Raw genomic sequence first — 12,219 nt, 5'->3', positions numbered from 1 at the left:
GCAAAAAACCTCAAATAGAATCAACCGATTTTGAGGTATTGAAAAAAGAGTTAACTCTTCCAATACCTAGTATTCCAAAATTGATTCTACCCATCAAATCATGGCGATCCGAGAGGAACATAAACCTACATCGGAGACCTACATCGGAGGCTTCGACATTCGTTCCAGACATATCAAAGCTTTATATTTCTAGCTCATCCAAACAAGAAGGAGCTCCTGAATCAAAACATACTTTCAAAGGATGTTACAATCGTCAAGTCAAAAAGTTGTTTGAAAATGCTGGGTTTGGAAAAGGAAAGCCTCGTAAATTAGGTTATCTTGACACTGTCCTTTCAGGTGGGCGTGTCCCTTCTAATTCTAATGGAGCCCTGATGTCTCGACCCAGGTATGATTTGGGATATGATCCTAATCCACCAAGAAAGATTAAGGTCTATAAGGTTTCCTCAAACCCCATCATGGTTCAAATTTATGAAGTTGCAGAAGAGAAATCAAAACAACCGAGACCTTCAGTGTTCGGTCGAATTGAAAATGAGAATGCTAGAGTTTCGGTGTTTATAAGGTTAAAAGGAGAACCCTCTCCAGTGGTCGATGTAAAAGGTAAAGTTTCTGTCTTTCAAAGATTAAATGAAGATTCTTCTTCTTCTACCCAGATTGATAGCAATGTACAAGCTCCCCAAATGTCATCTCAAAGACAATTTGCATTTTCTCGACTTGGAATAAAAAATTCCAATCCGAGTCCGAAACTACAACGGTCAAGAAGAAGATGGCGACATCAAAAACTTCACTCATCCCTAAAGGGTAATGAAGACGAGGAAGAAGTTTCTGCCAATCACATAGCCTTTGAAGAAGCTCTCAATTCAGACTCCGAGTCCAAAAGTTCTATCACAACAGATGAACCTAAACCAGCCCCACCTACATTTGAAGAAGGTGGGCAAGGTACTATGGATGACTTAAAACAATTTAACTTGGGGATCGAAGAAGACTCGAAACCAGTATTTGTAAGTGCCCTCCTCAGTAAAAAAGATGAATCTGAGTACATTAGTTTGCTTCAGGAATACAAAGATGTGTTTGCGTGGTCTTACAAGAAAATGCCAGGGTTAGACCCTAAGGTTGCAGTACATCATCTCGTAGTAAGACATGGAGTTTGACCAGTCAAAAAACCTTAAAGAAGATTTCAACTAGAACTGATCCCTCAAATTGAAGTGGAAGTCAACAAATTTATTGAAGCTGGATTCATACGTGAAGTAAAATACCCAATATGGATCGTAAATATTGTCCCAGTTAAAAAGAAGAACGGGCAATTAAAAATTTGCGTTGACTTTCGAGATTTGAATCAAGCATGTCCGAAAGATGATTTTTCACTTCCGATAACAAAGTTGATGGTAGATGCAACTACCAGATATGAAGTCTTATCTTTCATGGACGGATTCTTTGGATACAACCAGATACAAATGAACCCGAAAGACGAGGAGCTCACATCATTTCGTATCCCTAAAGACATAAATTGTTACAAAATTATGCCTTTTGGATTGAAAAATGTGGGGGCAACCTACCAGAGGGCAATGCAGAAGATTTTCGATGACATGCTGCATAAAAACGTGGAATGTTATGTGGATGATCTTGTTGTCAAAACCAAAAGATGTGACGATCATTTACAAGATTCACGGGATGTTTTTAAAAGATTTCGAAGACATCAACTGAAGATGAATCCGTTGAAATGTGCATTTGGCGTCACTTCTGAAAAATTTCTCGGCTTCGTTGTTCGACACAGGGGCATTGAAATATATCAATCAAAAATTAATGCCATAATCAACATGCTAGAGCCAAGAAATATACGTGAGTTGAAAAGTTTTCAAGAAAAACTTGCATACATTCAAAGAATTATCTCTAATCTGGCTGGACGATGTCATCCATTTAACAAATTGGTCAAGAAAGACGTACCATTTGAGTGGGACGACGCTTGTCAAAATGCTTTCCAAAGTATTAAACAATATTTGTCACGTCCACCGGTACTCACAGCTCCAGTCCCAGAAAAGCCACTAACTCTTTATGTTGCAACACAAAAATATTCTCTAGGAGCACTTCTTGTCCAATTCAATGATGAAGGAAAAGAGAATGCACTCTTTACTTAAGCCGGATACTAGTAGGCGCTGAAATGAAGTATTCACCTGTTGAAAAAATGTGCCTTGCATTAATCTTTGCAGCTAAAAAATTGAGACATTATATGCTATCACACACAATCAATCTCGTTTCGAAGATTGATCCATTGAAGTACATAATGTCTAGGCCAATTTTCTCTGGCAGGATTGGAAAATGGGCACTACTATTTTCTGAGTTCGATATCAAATTCATTCCACAAAAGGCCATTAATGGACAATCTTTGGCAGATTTCCTAGCTGACCACCCAATTCCAGCGGAATGAGAACTTCAAGAAGACCTTCCCGATAAAGAAGTTCTATTCACTGAAGTCATACCTCATGGAGGCTATACTTCGACGGGGCAACCCGAAGTTATGGTGCCGGAGCAGGAGTAGTCTTAGTCACTCCCGATGATCTTGTCATGCCCAACTCTTTTGCCTTAGAAGAGAAATGTTCAAACAACGTGGCGGAATATCAAGCTCTTATCATTGGTTTAGAATTAGCGTTAGATATGGATATCCACCAGCTGGAAGTCTTTGGAGATTCTAAATTAATAATCAACCAACTTTTAGCTGAGTATGAAGTCTGAAATTCAGACCTGAAACCATATTATGAATATGTATCAATGCTTATGAGACGATTTGATTCAGTAAAAATTAAATTCGTCCCGAAGTGAAAATAGGGAAACTGATGACTTAGCTAATTTGGCTGCTGTTTTAGCTAGGTCAAATGAAGATTTCTTACACTCCATATCAATTGCTCAAAGATGGGTGCTTCCGTCGTTGCTACCCAATAATTTGGAAGAAAATAATAGTGTCGAAGTATTCAAAAATGAGGAAAGAGAAGATTGGAGACAGCTAATAATCGATTTCCTTCAACATCAAAAACTACCAGATAATCCACGGCGAAAATTGAAATCAAGGGGCGTGCCTCTCGCTGTATCTTTTATAAGGGAACACTTTATCAACGATCATTTGATAGAGTTTTCCTTCGATGCCTAAGTGATGACGAAGCAACACAGGTCGTGGAAGAAGCCCACTCTGGAATTTGTGGTGCCCAACAGTCTGGACCTAAACTCCATTTTCGAATAAAAGGGATGGGCTATTACTGATCAACTATGGTACAAGATTCCATGGATTATGCAAGAAAATGTGAAGCTTTCCAAATCCATGCAAATTTCATCCATCAACCTCCGGAACCATTACATCCGACAGTAGCTTCATGGCCGTTTGATGCATGGGGTTTTGATGTAATAGGACCTATAACTCCAAAGTCTTTAGCAGGGCATGCATACATCCTCGTCGGGACCGATTACTCCTCCAAGTAGGTCGAAGCCATACCATTGAAGGAAGTAAAGAAAGAAAATGTTGCAGATTTCATTCGTATCCAAATCATTTATCGATATGGTGTTCCCCGACATATCATAACTGATATGGAAAACCATTCTGCAATAGCCACGTAAACAATTTATGTGTTAAGTTTGGGTTCAAACGGTATAACTCGTCTATGTACAGTGCGACAGCTAACGGATTAGTAGAGGCATTCAACAAAACACTATGTAGTCTACTAAAAAAGGTTGTCTCTAAATCAAAAAGAGATTGGCATGAGAAAATCAGAAAAGTCTTATGGGCTGATCGGACTCCAACACAAGCCACTCCTTATGCCTTAGTTTATGGAGTAGAAGCTATACTTCCTCTGGAGTGTCAAATTTCGTCACTTCGAATTGCCATCCAGGAAGGTTTGACAACTGAAGAAAATGTCCACCTTCGATTGGAAGAGCTAGAAGCTTTGGATAAGAAGAGGTTAGAAGCACAAATGCATCTAGAATGCTATCAAGCTCGAATGGCCAAGTCTTTCAACAAAAAGGTGCGACCAAGATCATTTCAAGTTGAAAATTTGGTACTTTTCGTGTGCAGGCCAATCATAATTACAAGAAAAATAGGGGGCAAGTTCCAACTTAAATGGGATGGTCCATTTCTTGTTACTCATGCATTCACTAACGGAGTGTACAAGATCGTAGACAAAGATGGATTGCAAAGCGGACCTATCAATGAAAAATTTTTAAAGCATTTTTACGCCTGAAATTCTTTATTTTTAAATTTTTCATTGTACAAAAAAAATTGTGTTCTTGTAATGAACTACGTTTGACTTGATCCCCTTTGGGTACGTAGGCAGTTTGGATAAATTATAAATTCAAGTTCAATCATAACTAATAAATTCATTCAATTTGTTTGCTAATTGCTGTAGTAAAAAAAATATGAAAAAGAAAAGTTCATCCAAATAAAAAATAACAAGTCAAAATTCATACAATATGGTCTTAAAAAAGGATCAAAAATTCATGATTTCATCAGGATCACTCGCAGGAAACTTTTTGCAAGATCAGACTGGCGAGAATGATGGGCGAATCGATGCACTTCAAGGAATAGATGGTATTCATGATTCTCATGACACTCCTTGCAAATATTCGGGCACCATCAATGGAGGTACTTTGATACATATCATGGACAATTTTAATGCTGAAGATGAAGTAAATTCAGGGACTGTGAGAGCTAACGTTTCATAGATCAATCAAGGAGTTCCTGTCTTACAAAAAATGGAGCATGATTTCAAAAAAAAAGGAGGAAAAGTGCAGCAAACAACAACAGGGTACATACCTGCATTTCGTGTCCAAGGCGACGTGTTTAAAAATCCATCGTCTGATGGTATGAGAAATTCCAACTTCACCTTTTGAAAGACTCGGAATAGCTTGAAGCGACCTCGATTCTATTGGTTGTTTGATTTTGTATATTCGAGAAAGAGAAGCCTGAAATTGAAGATTGTGACAGAAAATCAGATACAAACAGTACATAAAAAAAGGGGAGAACTATACTTTATCTCTAGAACTTTCATCTTCTGAAGTTAAGTCTTTCCTGATGCTTGTGATGCTCGATCTCCAGGACTACTGTGATCTGGAATCAAAATTACTTCTGGCACCTTATCAGCAGGCTCAGAGGTGGTAGCAATCTTTATCGGGGGAACTATAATTTTGATTTTCTTAATACATATTTCATTTTGCTGGTTTCGATCCCTCTTTCGAGAGCCTCTTCAGGAGCAGCATTTGGAGGGTTTAACCCTCTAGCTAAAACCCTGTTCAAAGTCGAGCCAAGAACAAAGTCATGGCTCTCACTAGAAAATAAGACTTGCACCTGGACCTTGGTCAAGAGTGGAAACACTTTGCTATTCCACCAAGCCTGGTATTCAATATCAATGTTTTGATGTATGTTCCTCACATCTTCTAGAATATGAAATACAGATCCACTTTTTGTCCGAGTTAAGGACAACCAAACCCGATACATGTCGCCTACACTGGGGGCAATATTCAACTTTCTTGGTGAACTGGGAAGTTACTGTCTAAAGCTAAACTATCTCGCAAACCTGTAAGGATTATACGTCTCAAGAATGAAAGGTGAATTTTCTGGACGATAAGAAACAAATCCAGATCGAATACTTATCATGAATTCTGAAGTATCTAAGACCTCGATTGGTCATCCACACGTACATCAGGATGAGACGATGAGGCTAATGGATTCCAGCAAAAGTTATCAATGTTCATCGCTCAACGGATAAATTCCCGACAATCAGCAACATTTTTCTCCCAAGATTGAAAAGGACTCAGAGTTCCAGCATATCTTCGAATTATAGGCGAGAATAACTCTTCTCTACATGAGCATAAATACCTCGGACAAAATAAGTTGCTACCCAAGCATAAAGAAAATGTCTATAAAATGAATGTGAAATTGAGCTAAGGTCTGGATTTGCCTGATAGTTAGATGTTCGTGTAAGTTCACTATAAATGCTCGTCAATATGGGTGGAACCAGACTATAAGTGTATCCGCCTGTCATTCCAGAAGATGTTTTAAAAGTCCCGACTCTTATACTTTCGTCCCCAGATGGAAGAACGAAGCGACAAAGTTACAAAGAGAGATAGATTGCTATCTCTAATTCCTCTTCTTCTTCCATAGACAGAGATACAGAAAAATTGCTCCAATAATGTCGATCCCTACGAGTAATGTCTCTCGGCTTGTCTACCAACACGGGCCTCCGTATTTTCTTCGATGTTCTTTGATGACGCCTCTTGAATGGATTTAAATTCATAGCATTCTTATAATTTTTGTCTTGTCGAGGGTTCGGGACACAACCATTCTCATGAAACCAAAAATTAATCCACTGTTCGTGAGTAACTCTGTCAGATTCATTCGCATGGGCAATCAATGCGAAAACATTAAAGAGATACAAGCAAGACTTAGGAAGATGATCCGTCAACTTTGAAAGGCTTGAGACTATTTTCTCATAATAATGACCTATGATCGAAAGTCCACTTATCTCGTGGATGTCCCAAAGAGAAATGTCAATTTCACCATTGGCAGTCACAAAGGTGTTGGTCTCTGGACACCAAATCTCACAAAGAGCTCTGTAAATGGAGTTTGGGCGATGGTAATCTTTTGCAGCAGAACCGACTGCAAAAGCTAACTCGCAGAGATTCCTCTTGAGCAGAAGTTTCTGGACTCACAAAGACCACTCCCAAAATTTTGGAAGAAAAGAAATCTCTCCTCGACTGACCAGTGTGCTTCCCCATCGTATTTCTCTATTATCAATTCTCTCACAAATCACAGCCCTTGGGAGATATACTTCATGCTCTAGGAATGATGAGGCGGAAGACCCAAAAAGGGAAGATGACTACTAGAGCGATTGGACCTGCCAGTATCCGAACTCTCGTGATATTCACTAATGGTGGATATATGCAACTCCGACAATGGCTCCAGAAGGTCGGGGGAAGGATCTGTCATTAGCTTATGAACACTAAATTTAAGTTCACCTCGTATGCCGGTCTGGGCATGGTACTTCACATCAGTATCTTTGAAACGCAGATAACTTTTGCCTTGATTTTTAAGCTTAACAATTTCATGCATGTCAGAGCACACTTTATCATCAGAACTTGTTGCAGCCATGCCTGCAAAAAAAAAAAGTCAGCCAAAAAAAGGGGACAGTAAACCTGAGTCTCCCAAATATATAAGCAGTCTCTATAAAAAATACCTTGGACAATGGAAGGAACCAGTCCTTGGTCCTTAACACTAAGTGTCTTGGACGATAGAAGGAACAGGTCTTCGATCCTCAACACAAATTGTCTTAGACAGTTGAAGGAGCCAGTCCTTGATCCTTAACACAAAGTGCCTTGGACGATGGAAGGAACCAGACCTTGGTCCTTAACACAAAGTGCCTTGACAATGGAAAGAACGGGTAATTGGTCCTCAACACAAAGTGTCTTGGACAGTTAAAGGAGCCAGTCCTTGGTCCTCAACACAAAGTGTCTCAGACAGTTGAAGGAGTCAGTCTTTGATCCTCAACACAAAATGCGAGCCAGTCCTTGATCCTCAAAACAAAGTGCCTTGGACAGTCGAAGGAGCCAGTCCTTGGTCCTTAACACAAAGTGTTTTGGACGGTCGAAGAAGTAAGTCCTTGGTCCTTAACACAAAGTGCCTTGGATGGTCGAAGGAGCAGGTCCTTGGTCCTCAATAAAAAGTGCATTGGATGGTGAAAAGTGGCAGTCCTTGGTCCTCAATGTGTATGAAGGTTTGCAATTTTGAGTTTGTTCAAAAGCATATATTTCTTGAACTCGTAGAATAATTGCAACATGAAAAAAAAAATCTAACCTTTCCACGAAAAAAATTTTGAACCTCAAAATTCTTGATTTACTCTAAAAGTTGAGTCCTTAAAAAAAATATGTAGGGATGTTAGTTCCAATTTTATTAAAACAAAAATACAAAAAAAAACATAATAATAACAACAATAATCAACGAAAAAGGGATTGAAATAAAAAGACAATTAAAAAAAAAGGAACTAGAACAAGAAGAAAGACATAAAAAAAAAGTTACGTAAAAAAAAAAAGAATAATTAAGGGCTTCTGTCGTTCTCGGCAGAAACCAAGAAATTGGAATTGGAACCTGGAATTGGTTCCAATTCCAGAAACCAAAGTATTTAATATATTAAAAAAAATTCTCTGGTTTTTCGCTGCCGTGTCAAAACCAGGAAATATTAAAAAAAATGCAAAAACAAAAAATAAAAATGGAAAAGATTGATTCGAAACCAAACCAATTCCGATTTGGAATTTGTCTTCATCTATTCCAATATGGAATTGGTAAAACCAAATTGGAATTCAGCATTCCGTTTTCCACAACCCAAAATAAAAAAATGGAAAATCCAAAGAAAAAGGAACCAAAAAAAAAGTAAAAAGAAACAAAAAAAAAAAAAATTGAACCAAATTTGGTTTTTGCCATTGCCGTGGCAGAAACCAAAATTTGTTTAGTTTTTTGGCTTCGAGGCGACGAAAAACCCAATAAGTTAATTACTTACACAAAAAGAAAGAAAGAAATAGAATCAATTCTGTGAAAACCAAACAATTTGTTTGGTTTCTGTATCATGTTGACTTTGGTTCCACCACCAGGCGGAAGCCATTAATTAAAAAAAAATTAAAGAAAAAGAGAAAACAAAAAGAGAGAGAGAGAGAGAGACTAAAGAATAAAAAAAATTATTTACCTCTGTCTGCAAGATTTAACCAACTTATTTCCAAATATCATGATGCATTGATATAAATAGGTAAGTGTCGGACTTCATTCAAACCCAACTTACCACAAAATATAAAAAGTCTGTACAAATCAAATTTGTTATGAGTCTATAAAATAAATAAATAATCAAAATTCAACGAAAAAAATTATTCTCAGATTTAAAGGGTAAATTTTTTATCAAATTCACGTTTTATTCTCAAAATTTTTATCTGTATTAATTTACTAATGAGATGTTTGAAATAAAAAAAGGAGTCAAAATTGAACAAATAAAAAAATAAAATCGAAAATCAAGATTTATTAATTTATTTATTTCATAATAAATAATTAAATCTTGAGGGGGCATTTGTAAACATAAAAAAAAAGTAAATAAAATAAAATGGATTGGATTGATTTAAATCATTAGCCCAATTAAATCTTAAGTCTACTAAAGTTCGTAAAAATCCAAAAGCCCATACCACATTTTAAATAAATAAACAAACAAATAAATAAAATTATAATTACTCAATTATCTCTTTTAATTAAATATAATTGAGTAATTACCAAAATTAGCCCGAATCCTCCCCTATAAATAAGACCAATGATCCATAAGACAGGACACAGAAAGCAAGCAAGAAAAAAACAGAGAACGCCACGAATTGCTGAAGAATTGCATGACCAGAAGAAGGGAAGAATTCCTCTCAAATCCAAATTCGGTGAACCCCAACAAGATTAATCTTCTTCGACTCAAACAGGTTCACGCCAAATCCAAGGAGATTAAAGTCTTCTTCAAATCAAATCAAATTCAAGTCCAAGTCTAAGCCCCGAAGTTCAAGTTCTGAACAAATCAAGTCTCAATAAATCAAATTTTCAACAAATTCTTGAAGACCAGGACTCAAACCACGTGGCCCCTCGTCTTGAAATATTTAGATCATTAATCAGATGATTTTGCAATTTTACAATTACAAGAAGGTCAACATCTTTTGTATTTATCAAAATACAATTTGTAATGATTTCTGTATTTTAATACACGAGATTTCGTAGTACAATCATTATCAAGGACGAATTGTACAAATTAATAAAAGATTAAAAATAAGAATTCAACCAAAAAAAATTAAGAAAATAATTTATACAATATGCAAAGATTGATGTGCTTAATTGTAATTAAAATATGGCATATCAAATAAAAATTGAGGCAACAATATAATCATTCTTTAATTGTCAATCCCACCCACCCTAAAACGAAAAATAGTCTTATTCAAAAATTCATTCTTATCATAAGAATGGGGATCGACAAGGACATAAAGAAATTATCAACATCCAAATTTAATTTCACTTTGAAACACAATGGTGCACTTGATCGAATAGATTAAAAGGAAGAGACATCAAATAGAGCCCTTGCTTGAGCCTCATTCATTGGAAAAAATACATTTTTAAACAGCATTTTAACATCATTTCAACTACACATTCTTCAATAAAATAATATTACACGCAAATTCAAAAAATTTTCTTTTTTTTAACCACACATTTTTCATTAATACACAATTCAAAAATGTATTTTGTCTCCCAAAATGAGGCTCGAACAAAGGCAGAAGGATAACATTTTCTACAAGTAAAGCCAAAGATTGTGTAATTGTCAAAACTCCTCACCAAAGTTAATAACTGGCTTTGCAAATTAAGTTGAGTTGTAGCTAGTACAAGGTGCCATGTCTATCCCACCAACGTTGAAAGTGCCAAATCTTTGTTGTTCATCTATCTTAATTGTTGCTATAGGCCCAAAAAAATGTGTCAACGGAATCTCGACCCCATCCACTCCATGTGAGTATCACCTGCACACTCGAACATCCCGTTAGGAGGCAAAGGTCGTCAGTCAAGAAAAATGTTCAACGATCGTTTGCACTTCAACAATCAAGTTAATGGTTGAACGAGAGAAAACAAGAGTGCAACAGAAGGAGATTGGGTTTGGTTAGGGTTAGGTTACTTACCTTTTGTAAAGTGAAGTCACACACGCATATGTAGAAAAATTATAATGGGCTAAGTAGCATTAATAGTCCAAATCCAAGCCCAAAATTGAAGTTACTTAGTTTAATAGGCCCAATCCAATGAATAGTCGATGCCATGTCAGCCCACTTGATCGAGTAATATATATGAATCAATTTCACATAAGGTAAGTAACGTAATCTTACCCAAACCTCATCTCCCTCTCTTGCACTCTCTTTTTCCTTTCTGAGGAGACTATGATAAGAATGGCGAACTGGAACCTCATCCTTCAAAGGCTTGGTCTATATTTATCCTATTTGTAAGGACCCCATTCAGCCATTGATTTGATTGTTGGAGTACAAATGATAAACGGACTTTTTTTTTTGACCAACCATCTTCGCCTCCTAACGGAGTGTTTGAGTGTGTAGGTGAAGCCCACGTGAAAGGAATGAGATCGAGAATTTGTTGGCGCATTTTTTGGTCAACAAATTGGCGCAATATGTAGAAACGGTACTTTAACCCTGTTACAAAACATTCAAAAAGCCACTGGAAAGAGATAAATTTTCAGGTAGCTTCTCTACTAAAACAGTAAAGAGAGCAACCAAAAAAGAAATTTTGGGGTAGTTCCTTTTGCCAAAAGGAGAAGTCAGCAACAGCAAATGAAAGAGAACTACAACTAGAATCTAAGAATTTCTTCAAAAATAACAAACACAGTTAAGAGAAGATGGATGAATTCAAAAAGCATAATTTGCCAAAGAAAGAGGCTATGTCTTGCTCTATGTTCTCAGCCCATTTTATTCAAAGAAACCAATACCAAATAGAATAGAAACCCGGCTATAGGGAGAAATGAAAATCAAGTGGGAGCAAATTCCTAAACAAAAAGTATAACATTAAGAGGAAAGAAATGGGCTGGAATTTTCTATTTTCAGAAGCAGCACTGAAGCTAGCTAACGTCCTTCGACGCATCACTCTTACACAATTTCTTGCAGTCATTTTCTTCTTTGTATCTCATACTTGGGGGTACTTTTAAATTTGACACAATTAAAGGTTCAAAATTCCACTTTGACTTTGAAAATCATGAATATTATCACATTGGCATTTTGAATGGTAAAAGACAAAGATGCCCTTAAATGTATTATACAATTACAAAACAATGTATTGTTGAAAGGATTTTACTACCCTTTTAGTTAATAATTGAAAATCAAACACTTCCCCACTTATAAAACTTCAAAACGAGCTTCCAAAATAGAAAAACTCTCATCTTTCATCCGCTTGAACCTCAACATATCAAAAAACGTTCAAACGCTGAAGCCGAAATTTTTTTTCATAACAATTACTTCAAATCAGTAAGTATATTTACGCGTGTTTAATTTCATTTTTAGTAAATTAGTATATGTTTGAATAGAGGAATTTTATTTCGACATAATAATAGTTAGTATAAATTTTTTTAACAGATCTTACCTATAAAAAAATGAACAAATCTATAATTTTTTTCTTTAGAATCGTAAAAGAAAAAAATTCAT

At 36.3% G+C, this 12,219-nt stretch overlaps 1 protein-coding gene across 1 annotated transcript; it reads left to right on the top strand.

The window, feature by feature from the left end:
- Positions 1-3,644: 3,644 nt before the first annotated feature.
- Positions 3,645-4,701, top strand: LOC111384467. Its single transcript, XM_023008745.1, has 2 exons — positions 3,645-4,004; positions 4,465-4,701. The coding sequence occupies exons 1-2, from the start codon at positions 3,645-3,647 to the stop codon at positions 4,699-4,701; spliced, it is 597 nt and encodes a 198-aa protein (XP_022864513.1).
- Positions 4,702-12,219: the final 7,518 nt, after the last annotated feature.

Source organism: Olea europaea, unplaced genomic scaffold (genome assembly GCF_002742605.1).
Source record: "Olea europaea var. sylvestris unplaced genomic scaffold, O_europaea_v1 scaffold2921, whole genome shotgun sequence".
NCBI classification, from domain to species: Eukaryota; Viridiplantae; Streptophyta; class Magnoliopsida; order Lamiales; family Oleaceae; genus Olea; species Olea europaea.
The sequence above is the reverse complement of the archived record's forward strand: the minus strand, read 5'-3'. Positions and strand labels throughout refer to the sequence as shown.

Coding starts and splice junctions, on each gene's coding strand:
- LOC111384467 (XM_023008745.1), top strand. CDS start 3,645: ATGTACAGTGCGACAGCTAACGGATTAGTAGAGGCATTCAACAAAACA. Junction 4,005..4,464: donor CCAAGTCTTTCAACAAAAAG/GTGCGACCAAGA, acceptor GTCTTAAAAAAG/GATCAAAAATTCATGATTTC.